The 24635-nt window shown below is 43.5% G+C and overlaps 1 protein-coding gene across 4 annotated transcripts in view; it reads right to left on the bottom strand.

Moving 5' to 3' along the window:
• Positions 1 to 24635, bottom strand: part of LOC126511175 (carboxyl-terminal PDZ ligand of neuronal nitric oxide synthase protein-like) — a 276647-nt gene that overhangs the window by 97367 nt on the left and 154645 nt on the right. For 2 of the 4 annotated variants that reach the window (XM_050158185.1, XM_050158187.1), the window contains exon 1: positions 5657 to 5719. The exons of the other annotated variants lie outside the window; for them this stretch is intronic. In XM_050158185.1, coding sequence (XP_050014142.1) covers positions 5657 to 5704 — 48 coding nt within the window. In that variant the 5' untranslated portion in view covers positions 5705 to 5719. Of the gene's footprint in view, positions 1 to 5656; positions 5720 to 24635 lie in introns of those variants that run through there. 4 annotated transcript variants of the gene reach the window in all.

Here is a 24635-nt window from a genome sequence, read left to right as displayed (position 1 = left end):
GGGAGGAGGACTGCCTCAAGTTGGAGTCCAGCCTGCACAGACTCAGACTCAAAAACAAGACAAGCAATAACCAAAGGCTAGAGGAATAGATCAGTGGTAAAACACTATGTTCAAATCTTTTTGACTCCACCTACTCACTCTCTCTATCTGTTTGGATTTTCCGCTTGGCTTTACTCTGCCAAGCCATTGGCCAAAACAGCTTTATTCATCAACCAATAAAAGCAGCACATAGACAGGAGGACATCCCACATCACACTGATGTCAGACAAGAGATCTAAACAGTCATTGCTGTCCCAAGGGAACTTGTGTGTTCCAGCTACAAGATTCATCACACTATCATAGGCACCCCACACAGCCTGTTATGGCTCCCAGATTGTGCTTCAGCCTTGATGGGTTCAGAAGACTTTTAGATGATTCTTCTTACAGCTATTTCAGATGGTCACACAAGACCTGCCCACAGCTGTCTTCAATAGGTTCAGAAGGATCACTTCCCTTCGCCTGTGACATCCAGTGTGCTTGTATGATTAGATCTATAAGTAAACCTCTTACTCTCAGCACAAAGTGAGAAATGTGCTCCCTGCCATGATGATCAGTTTTGTCTCAGTCCCATAGTAAGGGACCCAGCTGGCCATGGACTGGGATCTCCAAGACCCTGGACCAAAATGAGCCTTTCTTTTTTTAGGGTGTCCCTGTCAGAGGCTTTTATCCTAGTGATGAGAACCTCACATACCTTAGCACACATAAAAACAATAAAAAGAGTCACCTTAATATAAAAAAAATGTGTCAGGATCACAGGTACACTACTTTTTAATATATCTATTACTGCAACCGTTGAAACACAGATTCTTAAGAAAGGATCATTGTGATTCGCCACCATCCATCTGCTAAATGGAAGGCTGTTAAAACCATATTACTAGCATGCTGGAAGCAGCTTCTGCTAGGTGGTAGGTGTCAAGTCCTGGCCATACACACACACACACACACACACACACACACACACACACACACACACAGAGAGAGAGAGAGAGAGAGAGAGAGAGAGAGAGAGAGAAACAGTTTCATACCCTTTGTATGCCTGTATGTTTAACCTTGTCAAAAAAGATTTTAGAGGAAACCTGTGTTTGAAACATCTGGATTCACAAATGTTGTCCAAGATTTTTAATCCTACAGATGAGAAGCTGGTGCCTAGGGCTGGTAAAAGACTCCCTTCCAGGTCCCTCTGCAGAAAACCCAACCCACATCTCTTGATTCTTAGCTTTGTGATTTTTATGTTGCCTGACATCTGTACTTTTCACTGGCCTCATATCATTGCTCCAGGAAGTCAAATTATTCATTAACATCTTCATTCATTCATGTATGTTTAATGAGTTCTTTGATGTGTACGCAACCCTATCTTAAAACAGGAAGCGGGAAGAGGAAGAGGAACTCATTGGAAAACATAGGGTCAGGGACATTTCCAGGGTCTTAGTTGGAAATCTGCAACATCCTCCCCACCAGTTCTTCTCACCCTAATGGCACAACCTGCCCTCATTTCTTTTGCTGCTTCCCACCCTCTCCAACGCTCAGGAACATATGCCAATAACCCGGGGAAAGCACTGAATACCAACAAGGTCAGAAAAACACAGTCCAAGGACCTGCTGAACGGAGATGGCTTCCAGGCAAGAAGTAGACAAGTTCATTGCTGTCTGAAAGACAGAGAAGGCAGAGGAGAAGTTTGTCCAAACACAGATGCTTTGTGGGTAGGAGGCATTTTCATAGCATCAAGAGACCAGAATGATGGAAGAGGGCAAATTAAAGCAGGCCCTCAGAGGAAAGTCAGTGGCAGCCTCGAGCATAGGCAATTTTGGGCTGTGTTCTCAGGGGAGTGCCAGAATGGCAGCTGCTCCCTGTAGAGAAGACACAAGACATGCCTTGGAATACAGATATTGCTTTTTTTTTCCTGGCTGGGAGCATGTTGACAGGTCATGGGGAGCTGAACAGCCATCCCAAATGATTGAGGGCCTGACGGACTGATTTATCAAGCAATGTAAGTACCAGCACTAAAAATAACTCGTTGCTTCCAGGTTGCCTTTCCTTCTAGAAACTCCCACAGCCCATCAGAAACAGGAACAGGCCTCCCTCAGTCTGTGGGGTTGGCCCCCTGATCCACGGTAGATACCCTAAAACCACAAAGGCTGAAGTCCCTTATATGAAACAGCGCACTATACACACATAACCTTCGCACAGCCTCTTGTATATGTTAAATCATATTTGGGTGACTTACAATCCATTATTTGGTGCAAATTCTATGAAACAGTTGCTGTGCTCCTTTTTGTTAGGGACTAATGAGGAAAAAGTATGCACATGTTCAGGACAGATGTTCAATTTTTCCTCCATGGTTGTGTGGCTCACATGTAGCTGGGAAAGCACACTACATTAGAACCTCTTCCTTTAGGTCCATTCAGAGACGGAGGAGGACCAATCTAAAAATGTAACGCAATTAACTCAAGTCCAGCCAGTTCTGTCCTTCTCTCTGCTCTCCTCTAACTAGCTCATGTGACTTAGCATACAAGTGGGAGGGCGAGACATCAGACTTGCCGTTCAGAAGCGGGAAAGGCACAACGCTGCTCTCAGGGACGGCTCAGACCTACACTCTCACACAGCAGAAAGCTTCCCCAGGATTGAGTAGAGTCACAATTTAAGGCGTTCTTCCTTAAGGAAAAATGGTTACAAAACAAATGATGGACCCTTTTGTCAGTAATGTTTGACTTCCCTCTCTCTGTGAAGGGCGTGTTTCATGGCCCCCAGCACCTCTCAGTGTCCACCACACACATTCCCACTTACCTTAAACAGAAAAACTTCCATGAAGTCCTTTGACAAAGCCACGCTGAACCCCAATGTGAGTTCCATAACAAGCATTTGGATTGCTTTGTGCAACCTTGACAAGCCCTCTGACCTCTCTGGGTATCATTCTCCCATTTGCACACTGAATACATTCGTTTAGATTGCATCTGAGAAATTTCCTGGAGAACACAAACTTCAGAACCCTTGTCATAAAGGGTAGAATGGGCACATTTAAGGAAATAAAATAAACAGACAGAAACAAAGAAATTAAGGTGTTTGGTGACATCGGATGGACCTTAGAAGCAAGGGACAAAGATGGAGAAGGAAAAGGGTGCAGATTAGAGGAAATGTGAAATGGGGCTTTGGGATGTAAGTAGGAGGGCGTCTCAGGCTGAAGGGTTTTTTTAAAGAGTGAAAAATAGAGAGGCAGATGTTGAACATGATTTTGGCACCAGCACTGAGAATTCAGAAGGAAAGACACTGGGAATAAGAAATTCAAGAAAGAGCAGGAACATGTAGCAAACATTGGGTTACACAAACTTTTTACTTCTGGATGAGATCACTTTATAGGCTGAGAAGCAGGATGAAGAAATGGCCTCTAAATTCCACACCTGGAAAAATCAGCAATGCATCTGATGATCACACGAGGGCACAAAGGATGTCCTATGCATCTTGCACCAGAGAACCAGGGAACAAGAGTCAGAGAAAATTTTCAGAGGCCCAGAAGTCATTCACTGGGACCCCTTTCAAAGTCCTTCTCAAGTCCTTGAAACACTGACTCTCCTCTACAACTGAAGGTAAGTAAGAGGTAAGAGACTAGATTGTGTTCATCTCTTAGGACCTAGAGAGTTCCAGGCATGAGGCAGGTGCAGAAACCACAGGAGGAAGAACAGAGGCCTTGGTGAATACCCAGGCTAAAGGGGAGAGTAGGATGAAGGATTGATTCTAGGTAGATGCTGAAGAAATTATGAGGATGACACTAATAAAACCAGAACTGACCCAGTACACCTTTGATCCTAGCACTCAGGAGGCAGAGGCAGGCAGATCTCTGTGAGTTCAAGGCCAGCCTGGCCTACAAAGTGAATTCTAGGGCATCCAGAGCTACACAGAGATACCCTGAGTCTGCTTGGCTGGCTGGTCAATGAGCTCTGAGGATCCACCTATGTGCCTGTTGCCCCCAGCTCTTCATGTGGGTTCTGGGATCCAAACTGGGATTCTCATTCTTATGCAGCAGACACTTCACTAAGTAAACTGTCTCCTCAACTCCAGGACTTAGTTCTAGCCCCAGCAAAGTATCTATTATAACTCATGACCAGTACCAGCCACAGCTGTAAGAGTCAATAAGTTTTTTTCTAATTAAGATATTATTTTATGCTTTGAGGGCCATGTTTTTTTTCCCCTTTTGGCTATGTAAAAACATGTAAGTAACAGCAGGCCATTACAGGTAAATATATGCAGTTATGTATCAATAAAACTTTATTTATAAAAATGATCAGATTTGACCCATGAGCCATTATCTGTTGCCCACCTGTGATTCCAGCATTCAGGAAGCTGAGGCAAGGGAATCACAAGTTCGAGGTCAGACTGGACAATATAATAAGACTGTGTCAATTTTTAAACATTTATCATGCAAGAAATGTAAACTATGTAGTTCATACATGATACAGTAAAACTAAAGAAAATTTCAAGTGAATAGTAAAAATTTTAGTAAAAGGACAGAACTATTGATATAAGTATTGGAAAGCATAAATAGATCTCAAAGACATTACTCTGCTGGGTGGGAGTCAGTCTCAATAGATCACATTCTGTTTGATTCTGGCTGCCTGACATTCTCCATAGGACAGAACTACAGTGAAAGAATAGATCAGCATGGGGCCGGAGTGATAACTCTGTGGTTAGAGCACTTCCTGCTCTTGCAAAGGACCAGAGTTTGGCCCCTACCACCCACATGGTGGCTTACAGCTGCCCATCACTCTAATTTCCAGGGATCCAGTGCCTTTTTCTGACCTCCACGGGCATCAAGGACACACGTGCTGCACATGAATGCTTGCAGGCAAAGTATTCTGACACATAAACATAAATATATAAATCTTTAAATTTGAGATTTGAACACATACAAAAATAAAACTGAACTAAACAAATATCAGCAGTTGCTAAGGATTAGGGGAAGGAAAAAGATAGACTACCAAGAGACAGCACCAGGGACATTTTAAGGATAATGGAATATTCTGTAGCCTGACAGTGGGTGTGGTTACACAACTCAGAGATTAAAATTTCCCAAACTACAGCCATAACATCAATTTCACCGTGCTAATTTCAAAAGCAAGGTGAAAATTAGACTGGGCCACACGAGGATAGGGAGCACCTCCCAGCTCTCCCCATTCTTCAGAAGGTTCCAGACTGCCAATCCTAGCACAGGCCAAAGAGCACCATGCCCTCCACAGCAGAAACTAGAGTGACAATTATGGACTTGCTGCCTCCACGGTCAAGGTCAGGGTCTGCAGAGTCTCCCTAAGGAGAAGTTCACAGTGACTGAAGAAGATGGGGAGGTTCCCTGACGCTGGGTCCCCTCCAGCACATAGGCAGTCTGTCCAGGTAGGGACAAGATCACCCGGGAGGGCCACAGCATTTTGAGGGTCATTAAAACTTTCTGCTACCAAGTTATAATTACTGCACTCCCTGTGGGAAGCCATCGAGATGCACTATTATCTCAAGGAGTTGCAATCAGATCTGGACACGTCTCTATAGGTGCCAACGTTCCGTATAAAAAACTCTCCCATCTCCATGTATGCAAGTAATTGCCCAGTCTAGTTTTCCTGGTCAGGTGTCTTACCCGCTCCGTTCTGTCCTTAGCAAGGCTGCCTAGTTGGTTTCTGAACATCTCTGCCTCCTCACAGTGTGTATATCAAAGAAGGGCTTGCAGAGAGAGAGATCCAGCTCAGACACAAGAGCACACGGAATAACAGATGTGTGTCTTGGCAGACAGTGGAAGGAAGGTCCTTGGGGTTGTAGCTGATGAAGTCATTAGGCAATCATAGGTTAGAGAGGAAGGGGACACCATCTCTCCCATTGGCTCTCTCTGCATGTGCTTCCCCTACCGAGACATCACGTATCTGCGCGTCCTTCTGTGAGCTCAGAAGACACACGACCTGTGAGCTGGAGAGAGTCCCAAACTTCAGTCAGCATTCTGGAACACACAATGCGGAACCGCCTTCCTGTTCTCCACACACCAGAAAAGAAAAGGGGGAAGCAGCTTTTCAGGGCACAGAGTGTTGTGTTCCTCCAAATTCCTGTCTGTGGCCTAGTTCCAAGGAAGGGGTATGGAGTGAGGGGGCTCCTAAGGATGGGACTGGTGTCCTCTTAAGAACTTGACTGCGAGGCTGGGTGTAGCGGAACATGTTTGTGATCCGATTTTTATCACTTGGGAGGCAGAGGCTGTAGGGCTGAAAGTGTAAGGCCAACAGCCCTGGTGTCAGTGAAGAGGAGAGGAAAGGGTAGGAGGAGGAGAAAGGCTTGGCTGAGGAAAAACCATGTGAGGAAACTCTGCAAGAAAGTGGCCACCTGCAAGAGGGCCCTCACCACAGTCAACCATGCTGGCTCCAAAGGACTTCCTGCCCCCAGGCTATGAGAAATAAACGCCTGCTATTTGGGCAACCCTGCCTATCTCACTCTTTTATCGAGCCCAAGCTGATTAAAACAGAATTGGTGGAGGAAATCATAAAAATCATCAGTATGAGAGGCAAGAGAGATGGCTGCCCATGATAACTGATGTGGAACTGAGGTCAAACCCTGGGAACAGGCACAAACAGGGCTGCATTGGGCTCTCCCACTTAAAGGCCACCTGTTCTCCCTCACTCTACCATAATCCCATAATAACTCTCACATAATTTAATCATTGACCCCAACGATCTTTTATAAACATCGGGGTCACTATCATACTTAATATCATCTTGTACTCGTCAACTTGGCCCTTAGTTTCTCCCCATAAGTCTTTTCAGTCACACTTGCTTTTCAGTGTGAAAAAGTAGCCACTCTCCCCTTCACCCCTGGGAATATTCCATGGATCATGCTGGATATCAGAAGAGTGGGTACCTCCTCCCCATCTTCATCTTACTAAAACACTGTATCTTAGGACCTGACTGAAAACGTTTCACAGTACCCCGCTGTCTAAACAATGTGATCAAACGGATACTGAGCCACCAGACTCAAAACAGTTTTCTCTTTCTCACCAAGCAGCTCCTCACGACGTGTGGCTTCTACGCTGTGTCCTGTGTGTGATATGAGGATCTCAGAGACTCCTCCAGGGCCGAGACCCCGGCACAGATACCTAGCTCTGCATCCTACTCCTCAACCAAAGCTGCAGTCCTAGCGTTTATATGTAGGCACCCCACATAATGCCTCGTTGAACAAAGCCTTTCACTTTAGACATAAAAACATAAAAACCACTCATTTGCTGCAATGGTTCAAATGTACTATCGCATTCTGTCTGTCCTGAGGGTATTTAGTTTTTTTCAACGTCTAAACTTGGACTTAGCATTTACTACCTTAAACTCCCACTCAGTCCCTAGTCCATCTAAAATATCCTACAGTTCTAGTTAAATTAAGACCTCCTCTGACTATCACAGCCTGAAAGACAGCAGCAATTAGTACTCAGGGGGCTAGCTTTACTATCTATCTATCTATCTATCTATCTATCTATCTATCTATCTATCTATCATCTATCTATCATCTATCTATCTATCTATCTATCTATCTATCTATCTATCTATCTATAAATGTGTATATATATATAATGTCTTTATATAAAGCATATATATATGCTCTTCCTGCTCTTAACACAGCTCTTTCTCTTCCTTGCAACCGGAACACTAGCTCTTTAAAAAGAGACATATAAGGGTCTTTGAAGGTAGACATTATGTAAGGTCAGCCTCTTGCCCTCTTTAGTGCCTATTCATAGAATTTTCGACTAAGAACAAGGAGTTCCTCTGACAATGTAGACGGCAAGCTGGGGCTGCTGTGTTAAGACTGTGAAAAAGCAAAGGATGGAGCAAGGAAGCATTACAGAATCCAGCTGTCCCCAGTGGAGCAGGAAAGGCGTTCACAAACTATAAACCCAGGCTTGCTAGCATTACTCATACCCGAAGAAAGAAGACTCCAGGCAGGAGGGTCTGTGGATAGCCCCTTGTTAGCCACCATTTAATGTGAAGAAAAGCAGCCCACTCCATGTCCCCTTCCATTTATTTTTAACGTATCTGGCTACTCTAAAGAATACAGTCTAAAATCTCAGCCCTGATGGATCTACGCATTTGATCAGTGGTTGCTTAGTTGCCCCCAGACTCCATGGCCAATGTCATGCTTTCCTGGGCAAAGACCACAGGCTTGGCCTGTGTAGCCTACTGCTCTTTCGCGAATGACTTTGAGGTGATGGAGCTACTGCGTGGATCACGGGTAAATGTTTCTCGTTGCTACGTTTTCAAAAGAAAATTGAAAAAGGAAAAAGAATCGTAGTGACAGAGCTTTGAAGATCACCTCTAATGGCCACTTGTTTTGTAGCAATCAGAATACTCAGAGCCCAAATCAAAGGTCTTTTATGACTAAGCTCCATAATAATATGCCATTTAACAATTTATTGGTGTGGAATAATTATGCCAAAAGGAAAACAATTTTCCTCCAGGCTAAAAGGAGCTCAATTTCGACTACTTTCCCCCCAGCTCTATAAAAATGTATCATTAGGAAGATCCTCGGTTGCAACCAATCACATTTAGATCACAGCTTAAAAATAAATCCTTAAAAAAAAAAAAAACCTCATTGTGTTTGTCCATTTCCTAAAATGTTGAAAATCACTTCTCAAAAGGTCCCTCATTTCACATCTCCTTATCTCTTACCGGCCTCTCCAGTCACTATAGAGAATAAAGGCAAATCCAATTTAAACACAGGGGGCTTACATCTGATACTGAGCAGTGCATTCAAGAACCTGTAAGGGGCTTTGCCCTTGAGAAACTGGCGACAAGGTGGCTTACACTGCTCAGACTCAATGAGCTTAACAGGCAGGGCACCCCCCACCCCAGCCTGTTTCTCTGGACATACCTAAGCCTCTTCTAAGTCGGAAAGGGGGACAGCTACCGAGAAATGCTCTAGCACCCCAGTGGGGGGGGGAGCCCATCTCTGTGGGCCTTTTGCCTAAAGCACCTGGGGTACTCGCTGGGTCCTCTCCATTTGGAACTAGCAATCTGGTAGCAGGAAATGTTTTCTCCCATGTTCCCCTGTGACAGCCCCTACCCCACCCCTTCAGGGGCACCTTTTCCTTGTGCTGCTTCGGTATTCGAGATGCTGGGCTTCTCAGATGGACACAGACTGGCTTCTGGTTCACATTTCTAGTCTACTCTGGCTGATTTTAGAAAACTGTAGCCATTCTCCTATTTCATTTTTAGTTTGGCTCTCATGGTTTCCATCCATTTCTGGGCATTCTATGATTAATTTTTTTCAGTGTCCCTCTCTTGTTTTAGGAGACAGTGTCTTCTTAATACCAATTTTATTGTCACCACCTCCTCGGTTTCTTTTGTGATTTCTACTATTTGCTTTTTTTAGTTTAGCCTATCATGCATATATTCAGATAGTTAATATCTATATCCATATCCATCTATCTATCTATACACACACACATACACGTGCGCACACGCATGTGTGAGTGTATGTATGTCTGTGTTTCCTTAAATAAGTTGCTTCCTGGAGCTTGGCTGCTGACTCAGATTTACAAAGAACAGTAAAAGTGGGAACACTGTGAGGAGATACTGGTTGCTTGGAAGGCTTCAACAATACCAACCTTTACTGTAAAGTAATCAGAAGACACACTAGGCTTTTATTTGTAGAAACCTCCATAGAAAACGATCTGGAGGACTTTCCTCTGGAACCATTCAGTAAGTCCGGGTGTGGGGCAAGGACCTTCCCTGTCAACATTCTAGAAACACAGGAGAGGTTGAGGATTTGCCAGTTCAATGTGAACACTCTTCTCTCGGGCACCTGTCTTGCCTTCTACATCACCCGGTACCCTAAACATTGAGCCTTACCAGATCTTCCACTGCCATTCACCTTCCCTGCGATCAACACCTCTTCCTGCAGACTGTGGCTGAAGAGGTTGCCTCTGTTCCAGTGAGGCCATCAGTATTATCTGCCCCTGCACTCTGTCTTTCAAGTAGTCACGAAACTCTCTTTTTCAACTTTTATTATTTTTATATCTTATTTATTTAAATAGCATTTGTCATTTATTTCACATATCAGCAACTTTCCCCTCCCTCCTCTCCTCCTGTCCCCCCTCCTCTTCCCCAGTCCACCCACTCCTCCTCCATCTCCAGTCAGAGAGGCACAGGCCTCCTCTGAGTTTGTGCATCGACCTGATGCAGGACCGCTCTTCCCCTTACATGGAGGAGGGGCCAGGAAATGCAGCATGGGGAGCGGGTTACCAAAAGCCAGCTAAGTTCCAGGCTCTGGTTCTGCTCTCAGTGTTAAAAGCCTTACTAAGTTACTAAGCTACATACTGTCACACCACATGGAGAGGGCCTAGGTTGGTCCCATTTAGGCTCCCTGAGTGTTGGTCTAGCGTCCAAGAGCTCCCACAGCTTAGGTCACCTATCTCTGTGGGTTCCCCCATCATGATCCCCTTGGCTGGTCCAATCCCTCTTCTCTTTCTTCGGCAAGACTCTCGGAGCTCCGCTCAGTGCTTGTCTGTGCATCTCTGCCTCTGCTTCCATCAGTTACTGGATAGAGCATCTCTGATGGTAATTAGGGAAGTCACCAATCCACTTACAGTAGATCACCAGTTCAGGTACACTCTCCACCATTGCTGGGAGTCTTGGTTGGGGTCATCCTTGTGGGTTCCTGGGGGTTTCCCTGGCACCAGGTTTCTCCCTAACTCCAAAATGCCCCCCCCATCAAGACGTCTCTGTCTCTTTTGTTACTCTTCCCCTCTATCCTGCCTCCAACCTGCCTCCTGCACCTACCCAACCTGCCTAACCCGCTCCCTCTAGTTCCCATCTCTTCATCCCTCCAACCCCTCCTGCCCCAGTTTATCCAGGAGATATTTTTTCTTCCCCTTTCCAAGGAAATCCATGCATCTTTCTTCGTGCCCTCCTTGTTACCTCGCCTCTAAGGGGCTGTGGATTGTAGGTTGATTATTTCTATCCTTTACGCCTAATAACCACCTAGGAGTGAGTACATACCATGTTTGTCTTTCTGGGTCTGGGTTACCTCACCCAGAATGATTTTTTTTCTAGTTCCATCCATTTGACTCCTATTTCATGAGGGCTTTTTTTTTTTTTCAACAGATGAGTAGTCCTCCATTGTGTAAATGTACCACATTTTCCTTATCTATTCTTTGGTTGAGGGGTATCTAGGTTGTTTCCAAGTTCTGGCTATGGCAAATAATGCTGCTACAAACACAGCTGAGCAAGCGCCCTTGTGCTATGATTGCACATCATTTGGGTATATGCCTATAATTGGTATAGTTGGCTCTTGAGGAAGATTGATTCCCAATTTTCTAGGAAACCATCATACTGGTTTTCAAAGTGGTTGTACAAATTTGCACTCCCATCAGCAGTGAGGAGTGTTCCCCTTACTCCACATCCTCTCCAACATAATCATGAAAATCTCTTAATTGGCCATTTCTCCTCCCATTTTCTTTGCCTGAATAGTTATTTCAGTAGTGCTTCAGAGACTGAGGATAAATATCCACAGCCAACCCACCAGGTGACCTGACATTATCTAACATTGGTGAGGACTTCTGGGAAAATGGTGGCATAACTACCTATATCAGTCTCAGAGTTGCTAAAATTCTAAAACAGGTGGTCTCTTCTCACCACAGTCATTAAGGGGCAGGGCTGGTAGTGGATACAGGGAGACTAGTCTGATGGTACTGCTGAAGTCCCGTGAACTGAAATGCCTAGGTGACCAGTCTGATGCTACTTCTGAAGTCCTGTGAACTGAAATGCCTGGGTGGGTGGAGAGGGGCAGAAACAGCTGAATTTAGTAACTGGTCCAGAAGTAAGGACCAACAGTACCTGTGCCAGATTAGCCATGCATAGCAACAAGAAGGTGTGACCAAGAGGGAGGTCTTGGGGTGTGAGCAATTGCCAATAGTGGTTCCAGGTACCAGATCAGTGTAACCGGAATAGAACTAGACTGCCAGGAGGACAAAGGGCTTGATTTCAGATCAAGCCTGGTGGTGCTGGTTTCATAACGCTGGCACTTGAGAGGCTGCTGAAGGAAGATCTAAAGTTCAAGGCCAGTCAGGGCTACAAAGTGAGACACTATCTCAAAAAAAAAAAAGTTTGATTTTGGCACAGGAATTTTGAGATGCCTTTGAGACATCTAAGAGATGTTACACAGGAAGTGGTTTATATAATTAGAGTTTGGAGTCAGGAAAGAGAGCTAAGCCAGAAATACAATTTCTGCAAGTCTGTGGAAAGTTGAAAATCATCTGAGATTGGGCAAAGTGATTTTAAGAAGAGAACAAAATGATACAAATAATGCATAGACGCCAACAGGCTGGCATGATCCTTTCTGATACAAATAATGTATAAATACCAAGAGGCTGACATGATCCTTTGTGATACAAACAAGTATAGATCTCAACAGACTGGCATGACCATACTTTATGAAACAGCAGGAAAATGGTATTTTGCAGTATGCGTGGTTGATTACCCCTCCGATGATTTGAATGTGTCTTCTACACCTGAGGGAGTCAGAAACTTAATCCCCAGTAGAGCCGTAGAGGTTGAGCCTAATAGGATATGTGTAGGCTGCACTAGCGTTCAATGGGTTAACACCATTCTAAGGGGCTCTCTTGTCTTCTTGTGCCTCCACTGTGTGAAGAAACAGCAAGAAGCTCTTCATCAGATGCCAGAAGATCTTGACGTCCCTGACTCCAGAATTGCGAGACATCAATTTCTCTTCTTTATCAATGACCCCGTCTGTGGCACTCTGCTTCAGCAACACAACACATCCTCAGGCAACCCAACATTTTATCACAGTTCAAACTCATGGGAGGGATGCCATAGGTGATAAAATTAGGGTGATGTGACAGACGGGGAAAGTTAAAAATATTAAAGAGGCTATCAAAATCCATGCTAACAATCTAATCCTGAGAAGCCACTGACAAACATCCTGTAGGGCTGGAGAGAGTGCAGCAGGGCCAAATATTTTATCAAGACTTACTGTGGTAAAACGATACAGCTAAAAGTCCATTTAAGATGAAAAAGACAAGAAAGGGAATATGAACACATAGGGAAAGTAAGCAAGATGCCTAGTAGTGGTGGGTTTATTTAAAGTCTCAATAAATGGCTCAAATGGTTAAATACAATTTTTATGTTGCGTCTAAGATTACTGGTACCTTTGGGTCTCGGGCCACTTACAATACTTTGTAGTTAACAACATCCAGCCAATTATTTTGGATAGGAATAACTGTTAGGTAGGAAGAAAAGCATTCTAAACCATTGTACATGATTTGTAATTAAAAGGAGCTATACATTCCTAGAGAATCAGATGGCCCATTTTCCTCCCATAAAAATGTAAGTTAATCTAAATATGATTCTGTGTTCCTCATTCTCTCATTCCGTAAATTACCAGAAACTCTCTCGTCAGAATGTTATTGGGCTATTACCATAATAAAGTTCCTCCCCTCAAAAAGAAAAAGTCCATTAAAAGAAATGCTGTTCTGTGACACAATCCACCACCAAACAATTTAATATGAGGGTCTCCAGCGTCTGGGAAAGGAGCTGATTTCAGGGTTACTCCTGAATAAAATGGAAACACACTGGCCACAGGCTTAATCCTTCAGTAGTTTATATTTTTCATGCCTTTCTTACCCATGAATGACATTTCAATGTGAAGAGCAAAAAGGAAGGAAGACCTTAGGAACCAACACAGTTCCTAAAGAAAAGGAATTTATACTCCTGATATGCCCTTTCTCATCTAGAACTTAACCAGACAAGCAAACCTCTCTTGACCCCATGGCCACTGTGACTACACACACACACACACACACACACACACACACACACACACACACACACATGCATCCCATCAGACATATCAACATGACCTTCCATATGAAAGTCACCTTGCTGTGAACTGCTTCTAGTGTTCATTCATAATTTAGCTTCACCGCTCACCCCCCCCCCCAACCCTGGCTTGCAATGGTTAGTTTCCTGTCGTTCCCCAGCCTAGTCTTACAACTGGACCATTTCTATCATAAAGCAAGATCTGAGGACATAATGTTTATTTCTTTCCATTTAGGTCACCTGCCATATAATTGATAACAAGGTTTTCTTGAACAGGTGGCATGCTTCTAACAAACTGAATCAATGTGTTCTCCTGTAGAAAGTCAGAAGAAGGGCAGTGTCTTAGAGTCTTACTGCTACCGTGAAATACCACCACCAAGTTACTGGTGTAAAACAAAGCAAGTGTAATCTCCTTCAATTCTGAAGGTCAGAGCTTAAAATAGCCAGTATATGGGGAGATAGTCCTGGGGAATCCTAGGGAGAATTCATTCATCTTCTTGACTTTTTCAGCTCCTAGGAGCTTCCTGTATTCTTTGACTCCCAGCTCCTTCCTTCATCCCCAAAGCCAGCAACAGTTTCTAGATCTACATCTGTCCTGACAATGTCATACGGCTTTCTGACCTCCTCACTGTCAGGACCTTTCTGATTAACTTGGAACCACCTGGATCATCAACACTAACCTCACCACAAGATTCTTAATCCCACCTTCAAAGTCCTTGTTGCAAGGTAACAAATACCAGAAAATATTTGGTTAAAGGAGAGCATGACATAACAAAATACTTCAATTAAACAAGCATTAATTTTGAAAGCTAAGGCTGATGTTTAAAAGAAGACATTTTATTGTGGTTATATAGAAAGCTGCATTATCTGATGCTAATCTAATATGATATTTATTCTATTTATCAGAGATTTATTTCCATCAAGTGTTCTTAAACTTATGTAACCAAATACATGTTAACCCTCAAAGTAGTCACCTTGGAAATATGATAAATCCTATTGAAATAATTATTGATTAAAACTTAGAAGAAATCTCCCTATAAGAAGGTATTATAAACATTGATACAAGTGTCATTGCTTCAAAGCCAAACCTTAGCTTTAAAAAAACAAAAACAAAAACAAAAAAACTAGACAATAAATCAAACTGATCAAGGCAGGACCATTAGATTTAGTTCAAAATGAATGTTTACCCATCCCCAAGAAAAATATGCATTATCTGCCCCAATTATAATAAAAAGAGTGAGCTAAAAGATCTAGATGCTAAGAACAGGGGGATCCAATTCTGAAAGAGAAGTGTCCAAAGCAGAGGCCCAATCGCTGCAGCTTTCGCGAACAGTACCACACTCCTTAGAAAGAAGTGATGGATGTTGTTCAATATGAATCTGCCTCCGGTCAAATGGTCTCCATTTAATGGGTCACTCATCAAATTTCATTTATGTATACAGAAATACAAATTCAGGCAAGTTAAACTAGATGATATCTACTTGTAGTAATACCTGCAGATGCCCCCTGTCTTTACAAAGCTCCCTTCTGTATTGATGCTGATGTCAGATGCCAGGTGTTTCTGAATACCATGACAAACAAACATAAATTTGTCCCCCATTCTTCCCATAGATGTTAGGGACATGGCTTCACAGACTTCGGTTTCTACCCTGCAGACCTGGGAACCAATGGTCTTCTGGGGTGTGGGATGCATTTCTGAATCACACACGCATGGCTTCACAAATACACACTCCACATGAGCTGCCCAGAATCACTCTACAAATCTCCGAGTTGTACGTATTTCAAGTTTCGGACAGCAGACCCCCACTTGCAACTTCATAGGTAAAGCCAGGCTCTATCAGTGGCTTGATATATGGCACTCTTGGTGGTCACTAAAGCCCCATTCATAGCCATGACATCATTGTTTCCATAGAAACAACATCACCACATTTTCAAAGGAGAAGAAACTAGAAGAGATTCTCAGAGAAGACAAAACCCGAACAATTGAACTGGAATAAGTAAGCTATTGCTAATGTGCTCTTTTGAGGGTCTCTTAGTTTCTTGGGGGAAAAAACCATATATTTTCAAGCATTACAAATAACTAGAAATTGTAACTGCTAAATTTCTTTCAGTAATAAAATTTATTGCACCTTGAATAAGTCAGTTTTATATTAAAAATTTATTCTTCTTAAAATAGGACTCATAATTCTCCAATGCCCATGAATGCTTGAATGCTTTTTTAAAAACATTAAATGTTTTAATGTCCCTTTTGACTTTGTATATATGCCATGATTTTAATATAATTGAAGGTATATTTTAGTGAATTTTTGGCAGTTCAACTAGAACTAATCTCACATACAGTTAAATTACATAATAACAGGAAAAAACAGAATCACAATTACAAATACTGAACAATAGAACTATTTTTATGAAGTTTCATACACAGACTGGCAAAGTTAAAGTATTATGTAAACTTCGATCAAAACATTTTCTAAAATAATCATGACTGACAAATCCATAGAAAAGGGAATCAGCCACCAGCCACATCCTAAGACTGTCTATTCAAACAGAAGAGTGCCTGTCCATATTGTTCGAAATAGACCATTGAGCTTAGAGAGAGAAACCAGCTCATCCTTGCAAGTGTTTATAATTAACAGTCTGATTTACAGCCCCAGAAGCATCTTAGGAATGTCTTTCTAAACGTGGGACCGTCTTCCAACAGTGTGGAAATATTGCTCAAGCCAGTCACCCAAAAGCAATTTAACTCAGAAAAGACAAGAGTGCCATTGGGGTGTGGCTACAGGGAGAATGCCAGTCCAGATGGTAATAAGCACCACCAGATACCAACAGCCAATCAGAGATCTCCTTTCCTTGGTGACATCAGCCATGGTGAGGGTAAGCTTCACCGCTAAGGTTACAGGGAAAGGGTTCTGTATTATGCGGAACTGCAAAGTGTATACATAATTTTAACCATCACAGTTCTTCACAGAAACACAAAGACATCATCTCATATCCCATGAACTTTCATGAAACCCTCTGCCAATCCCAAGATTATGCCTATGTACTAACCTCTGGTATTAAATAACTCCTTCAAAGACCCCATTGTGTAAGTTTCCCCCACAATTAAAACATTTCTTCCTGTAGGAAGATCCTTAAGCACCGAGGTAAACAACTCAAAATAGCTTCAAGAAGGCCCTGAAACCAATCAGATTCACTAGGTCCCTCCCTGCCAGAGTAAGCAATAAAAGTTGAGAACCCTTCTCAGAGAAGGAAAGTTGTGAAGAAGACACTGAGACAAGCTCCTGGAAGAAGCAGAAGCCAGCAGAGCTGCCTGAGAGAGGTGTAAACTAACGGAGGCTCCTGGAAAGGACATCCTCCAACCTGTATAGCTACATATGCCTGAAGGCTGTGCAGTGTGCTTCCAGTTCCTAGCTATGTGAGCTGTTACCCATGTTGGGGTGGCCTTTGGTGATTCAGCTGTCTTTGAGTAATTTCTCCTCCTGTAAGGAAGCTTTCACCCATATTCCAAGTAACCCCAACAAAACTCCCTGGTTCACCGTACTGGACTTTGGTGACATCTGTACGTTGATCTGTCATGGTAACCCTAAGTGTGGGTTGCATCTCCCTAGGAAAACTTAGTCACAGAAAAACCTGTCTACTTATCTCAGTGGCAGACTGTTTTGTGAGCATTTTTACCTCCCCTAAAAATGCATCTGTAGTGGGGAAACAGTGACAGACAGCATAGAATGAACATGATGTTCAGAACACCATCCGGTTCCACAACAAGTCAGATAAAGATGGTACCATGATAGATGTACATGTCAAAGGCTTGATCCTGAGAATACACAAACTCCTGGAGCTTGAAGCTGGGCTAGGGGAGATTAAGATACACAGGACTAGCAGATATTCCTGTGTCACCTGGGTAAACAGAAAGATATAAGGAGAGAACAGAGAGAAGTAGTGGTGGATTCCTTAGAAGTCAAAGATGATAAATGTGTGGTGGGCACCATAGATCCCATTCATATTTGCAGTGTAGGACCCATGGGTAAGGAGGCTGCCTATAAAACAAAGCTATATAAAATTATGAAGGCATGGTTCCTGTTTTCAGAAAGCTCAGAGACATTCCATTGTTATAAATACCGTGTGAGGACATAGGCTGACTAGCTGCTTGCCAGAAACAGAAGAATTTGAAGGCTGGAAAAGACTGGGAAGTGAGAGTATGTGTAGAAAGCTCTAGATATCCACACAATAGTAAAGAAATACTAACAGCAATATTTTACAGGAAATCATAGGGGAGTTGCTTACTCAAAATTTAGACACGGAACAGTTCACAGACAATTGGAGAAAACAAAACAGGGTAATAAATCTGCAATGCTTGATTAAAAGGCAGGAAATACACTCGTAGAGATTTGAATTAAAGAGAAATGGCTATGATAATGAAGAAAATCTGGAAAGATGAAGATTAAGCTGAGTCCAGCAACCTCAGGCTACACTCACAGTGATCCACAGCACTAGGATGGTCACCCCGGCCTCAAGATGTTACCCGAGCTACAGAAAGTCACTATCCATGCGGGAGGTATTGTCTTTATACATGTGCGCCAGACTCGAGCCTGGCTTTCTGCCTCCTCTTCAGCTACTTCTAGTAACACTCAGAAAAATGACAGACAGACAGCACAGAGAAGCCCACTCTCTTCCACTCTACCCCCAGCATGCCAAATCCATGGCCTCAGGTAAGCTCTCTCTCTAAGATACACTTCCAGCCAGCTGTGGAGAGGGCAAACACCTGTCATTTTCTTTGCATTTTAGAAGCTGAGGCAGGAGGATCCAAATTTAAGTTCAGCCTGGACTCCACAGAAAGACCCTTTATCTAATTAATTGATAAATAACTTAACAATCAATCAGTTCTCCAAACAAAAGGCTATGATTCACTTATGAATTTGAGAGTGACCGGCTGTGTATTAGATTAAAATTTTAATACTCTTTAGGCTCATCTATCTTTCTATACTTTTATTTTTCTCTCCATTAGCCATTTTACCTGTAACAGCTTTATCCTCTGATTTATTCTTAGAAAATGGCTGAACAAAAGCTAGTTTCATCCAGAAATAATTTGTAGGAAGAAGAAAAGGCCTTTAGCACCCAGAAGACAAAGCTAGGAAGACCACAATTTCAAGACTAGACTGGACTCTCTGGAGGGGCTGACTCCAAAACGAAGGGACAGAGGGTAGAGACTGCCCCGAGGGTGACAAAAGCTTTAGAAGTGTTAAGTGACTGAAGGATTTCAGTTCGTCTAAGAGAAGTGATTAATTAAGGTAAGACACATTCATAAGCATCTCTGGGTGTCTGGTTCAAGGTGGCAGGTTCGGGACCAGTGAGATGGCTCAGTAGACCAAGTCACTTGCTAACAACCCTGTTGGTCTGAGTTCAATTTCTGGGACTCACATGGAAGGAAGGAATTGACTCCTAGAAGTTGTCTTCTAATTTTCACATGTGTACTGTAATATACACACAGATACACAAACACCATGTAAAAGAAAATGTTTAAAAAATAAGATATGGCTAAAAAATGTCCTTGGCATGTCAAGTTTCAGACTAAATTCATCAGGGACTCTAGGAATTGATGAAAAATGACTTTGGTATCATACCATTCCGTTCACTAAAAATATACTTTTTATTTTATTTAATGTGCACCATTTGTGTCAGAAGTCAGAAGAGGCATCAGATCAAATCTCCTAGAACCGGAATTATAGATAGTTGTTAGTGACAGGGGTGCTGAGAACCAAACCATCTCCCTGGTCCCAGCCCTCTATTCTTAAGGGCCAGGATACCGTTATTCCATCAAACCATACATTTGAGTGTGCTTGTACACATTTGTCGGCATGTTTATAAGGAGGGGAGTAGCAATGTGTTTCTAAAACAGGAAGAAGGCAAGTGAATGAGCAGGAGGAAGAGCTGATGTGTCCAGAAGGTGAGTCATGCCAGGGCTCAAGGACAGTTTATTTATAGAGGAAACTACATTCAATAAGGTTCAAAACCAAGGCAGTTTGGGCCAACAACTGGGAATCTCAAGGACTTGTGAGCAACTAGGACTTACAAAGACCTTGGAAGGGGTGTTCAATTCATTAGAAGATTAAATCGAACTCAGTAGCCAAAGAAAGCAGCTGCAGTAAAACCTAGTAGGTATACCAGATGGCAGAAGAACGTAATTCTCGCTCAGATGCACTGCCATGTGCCAGTGTCTTCATGGGCTGGACTGGGTAGATGATGCTTTGTCTCTCATTACCACTCCTCCCATTTACCCAATTCCCTTTTTTCTTAGTCCTTCTATAACATCTGGGTGTGCTTGCTCACAGAGAAAATAATTGCAGGCATAGCTGTCTGGTTCTCCCATCCCACCCTGCCCTACTGCAGCACATCACATGTGTGCGGTGAGTTTACAAAGCTACAGAAATCATTCCCCAAAGAATTCACTTGACCTTGCTGTGTTCCAGGCCACTGAATACAGCGTTCACCTTGGCTGGGACTCCTGCCCCCATCAGCACCTTATATACAGCAATGGAAATTTGAAAGAGAGGAAATCAAAGAATGTGACTATTGAACACAGAGCAGTTCCTTACCTGTTCTGGAAAAAAAAAAAGGACTGTCTATCAGCAAATAACCCACGTCTGAACCATGTTCCCCATGCTACACCTTTGCCCCACAGGTTTCTGGGCATAAAACATTTGGAGGAAGTCATTAGAGATAGGAACACTGCCTGGGGAAGAGTCTGGGAAGTTGCCTGTTTGGGCAAACCCACACGGAACAGGAGAGTGGAGACATTTGCAGTCCTTGGCTTCCTGTGAAAGAGCCATTGTTATCAAAGAAAGTTCTCAGAGGGGTTGGGGAAATGGTTCAGTCAATAAAGTGCTTGGCCATGAAAGCATGAGGACCTGTGTTCAGTCCCAAGCATTGTGTCCAAAGTTGGGTGTGATGATATGTATCACTGGAGAAGCAGAGATATGAGGATTCCTGGAGCTGCTGGCCGGCCAGCCTGGCTGAATCTGCAAGCCTCAAGTCTTAGAGACAAATCCTGACTTAAAAAGTCAAGGCAAATGACTCCTGAGGAATAACACTGAGGGCTGACTTCCAGCCTCCTCATACGTATACCCCACAAGAAAGGGAAGGAGGGGTAGGAAAAGGAGGAGAGAAGAAACAAAAGGCTCCCGGAACTGGTATGATGGGACACACTAAGGAGGCTAAGGTCAGGCCAGAGGGTTACAAATTCTAGGCCAGCCTGGACTATATGAAAGACCCTGTCTCAAACGAAGAAACAAACAAAATCAGAGGGTGGCCACTCTGCTATATAACCCCTGTGTCCTACTTTCATTTCTATTGGGAGAATCAAATACTTTGACCAAAAAGCAACTTGGGAGAGACGAGTTTTCTTTCAGCTTACCACTCCAGGTCACTGTCCATTCTGGAGAAAAGTCAAGGCAGGAACCTGAACTGATCGCTAGTCCACACAGCCTTACCTGAGACCATGGAACTCACCCCACAGCCATAGAAGAGAATCAGGAACCACAAGAATATGGAGGGTACTGCTTGCTGACTGGTTCAGCTAGCTTTCTGACAGTGCTCAAAACCATCTGCCTAGGTATGGTGCTGCCCACAGTGGGCAGGGCCCTCCTACATCAATTAACAACCAAGATAACCCCCACGGACACGTCCACAGTCCAATCTGATCTAGGCATCTCCTCAATGAAGGCTTTCCTCTCAGATAACGCTAGGCTGTGTCAAATTGACAGTTAAAGCTATCTAGCAGATTCAGAATGCCTCTCAAAATGAGCTGTTCCTCAAGGTCATCTCTGAGACCTTGGACTTTAGATCTGCCTAACAAACACCAATTAATCGTCCTATCTCCCACTAACAGCCCTATGCTTTTCCCTTGACACATCCTCACCCTGGCCCCTCCCTAATTGCCTTCTTGCAGCCCAGTTCATACCCATCAGCCTCCAGAGAACAGGGTATGCTAATATTCACATCTCCCCACTTATAAACACACCCAGCATGTTATCCCAAGCTATTTGTGGGAAATTCCAGTCCTTTGTCCTGCTGTTATAGAAACAAACTAGCTTCCAATTACCGAGAGCCCATCTAATGGGGATTGGATCTACAGACACTTAGAAGGACCTATTATGGCCAAACTTTAGAGACAATGTCACACACACACACACACACACACACTGATCAGAGCGTTAAGATGTAATCTCCATTGTTTAAGGTACAGGTGGGAAGACCAAACTGTCTCAGTTGCCCAGATCCAGAATCCAGTAATTCTGATTTTTCCTCCACAGGAGCTGACGTTGTCTCTCCAAGACGGCTATCATTGTTTCTTTGATACAGGATATGACTGATTATTTTTCGGTTGTCTCTAGGCCATCCATGCTGTGAGAACCAGAATGAAGTATCAGGACTTTGGCTGCAAGGGTCCTGGGGTCACATCCCATGGCTGTCAACAGTTTGTGCAAACTATGGGGACATCTTCAAGTTATAAGTCTTTGCTTCATATGTAGAAGGCTTCATTGACTATACTATTCATCCTTTACTTCTAGAAGGTGTCCCCAAGAGGTGATATGACCTATCACACATATGAATATCACAGCCCTTCTCCTGGAGAGCAAATCCAGGTCAAATGTTCATACTCATCTGCAATTATCTGGTTAGCCCTCACCTTCCTTACCCCTACCTTCATTTTAGCACAGAAATCAGGCCCATTTCCCCATCACAACTGAATCCCAAACTCCAAGGGAAGGCGGTGGTTTCAAATGAAAATGTGTCGAACAGTTGAGCGGATGAGCTCATGCATGCAAAAATGATCTGTAGAACACAAAGCAGAGTGGAAATGTTGATGGTTCTTATTTGGTGCTGATGGAGGGAAATAATCCTCTTAACTGCTGGAAACCAGTTTGCTCCCATTCAAGTAACAAACTGCTCCATTTGAAAGACTCCAAAAGGAAAGGGACTGACATGCTGCCCCACAGTGCCCTATTTCAGGATTCTCTCATGACCATGCCTAAGCTTCCAGCTCATCTATGTTCAGATAGAATATTTTTTTATTCCGATCCATAGATGGTCACTGTGGGAGGCTGGGTTGAGTCACATGAGTATCCAAAAGAGTGAGATGTCTATTGACTAAATCGGCAGGGAATCTGGTGCTGGACCAGGGAAAGTGCATTCCGACCATGAACAAGTTCAAGAAAAGCACTCTGGGTCCCTCCACCCCCTACTTCTGGTTAAATCCAACTCATATCTAAAATGCTGTGCACATCAGGAGCCAAAGGAAACTGTAGTGGCCAAAGCCCGGGAGAGCTTGCTCCCCCATGCTGATCCATTCAAGGAAACAAAGCCCTTCCAAGTTGCGCTGAGCTGGTCTGGAGATGGAAGGCCTTTATGCAGGTTTCCAAGGAGATGAGTCAGATGTTGTTACCATAGAAACTATTGCTACCATTTATTGTCCATCACCCCCTGACAGTAAGGGAAAGGAGGGCAGTGTGTTTTGATGGAGACGGAAACAAGAAGAGTTGGATTTAAGTCAAGATGAAGAAGCATATTGAGATAGGTCCCTGAAGACTTCAATGGCGTCAATAACAAAATGTCTAATTTCCAAAGCAAATGAATTAGAGACATGAGTGTTGGTGGTTTGTTGTGATTCATGTTGATAGAGTTGGGCTGAATAAAGCGGCACGTGAGAATGACCTCTGTCCATCTGTTGGCCCTGTCAACAAGACCCTCCAGCAAAAAAACAAAAACAAAACAAAACAAAAAAAACTAGGGGTGTGAGGCATTATGAGCACCACAACCCATGAAAGCAGCGGTGTTAGAAGGAAACTGAGGTAAATTGTCTGCTTAATCCTATCTTATTAAAAAAAAAGGCATTTTTAGAAGTCCCTTTGATTTTTGCTACTACCAGTACTTTAGAGATAATATTCTAGCTGGGCGGTGGTGGCACACGCCTTTAATCCCAGCACTTGGGAGGCAGAGGCAGGCGGATCTCTGTGAGTTCGAGACCAGCCTGGTCTACTGGTCTACAAAGGGAGATCCAGGACAGGCTCCAAAACCACAGAGAAACCCTGTCTCGAAAAACCAAAGAGAGAGAGAGAGAGAGAGAGAGAGAGAGAGAGAGAGAGAGAGAGAGAGAGAGAGAATTCTAAGGTAGAAGCAGAAATCAAAGAGACTTCCAGGCCTAGAGAGATGGCACAGTGGGTAAAAGTACTTGCTGTGTAAGCATGAAGACCCGAGTTTGAAACCCCAGCTCCAACATAAGAAGCCAGACACTGTTACACGTGCTTATAACTCCAACTTTAAGGGACAGCGACAGGAGGATCCCAAGAGCTTGATGGTCAGACAGCCTAGCCAGTGAAAATCCTTACCTCTAGCCAATGAGGTGGAGAGGAACATACCCAGCATTCTGCTCTGGCTTCATACAGGGGCATTCACACCCCACACTTCGTATGAACACAACCAGCACACACACACACACACACACATACACACCCTCCACACAAACCAAAACAAACTTGCTTTCATCTTTTTCTCATCTTTTATAAAGACAACCTCCACATGGAAATTCATCTCATGGCACCTGCACTCACAAAGCTGCCTGGAGGGACCTGCGGCGCTCAGGGTCTGTTCCAGGAGCGGTTACTTAACCCTGGGCACTCCAGGAGCCAGACAAAGCAAGCATTCAGGTGCCCTGGGATCGGGTAAGGAAAAGAAAACAGTTCAGTCCCTCTGGTTCCTCAT

The sequence above is a fragment of the Alexandromys fortis genome, unplaced genomic scaffold, assembly GCF_014885135.2.
Source record: "Alexandromys fortis isolate MF-2015 unplaced genomic scaffold, M_Fortis_MF-2015_v1.1 scaffold_106, whole genome shotgun sequence".
Classification (NCBI taxonomy): Eukaryota; Metazoa; Chordata; class Mammalia; order Rodentia; family Cricetidae; genus Alexandromys; species Alexandromys fortis.
The sequence above is the reverse complement of the archived record's forward strand: the minus strand, read 5'-3'. Positions and strand labels throughout refer to the sequence as shown.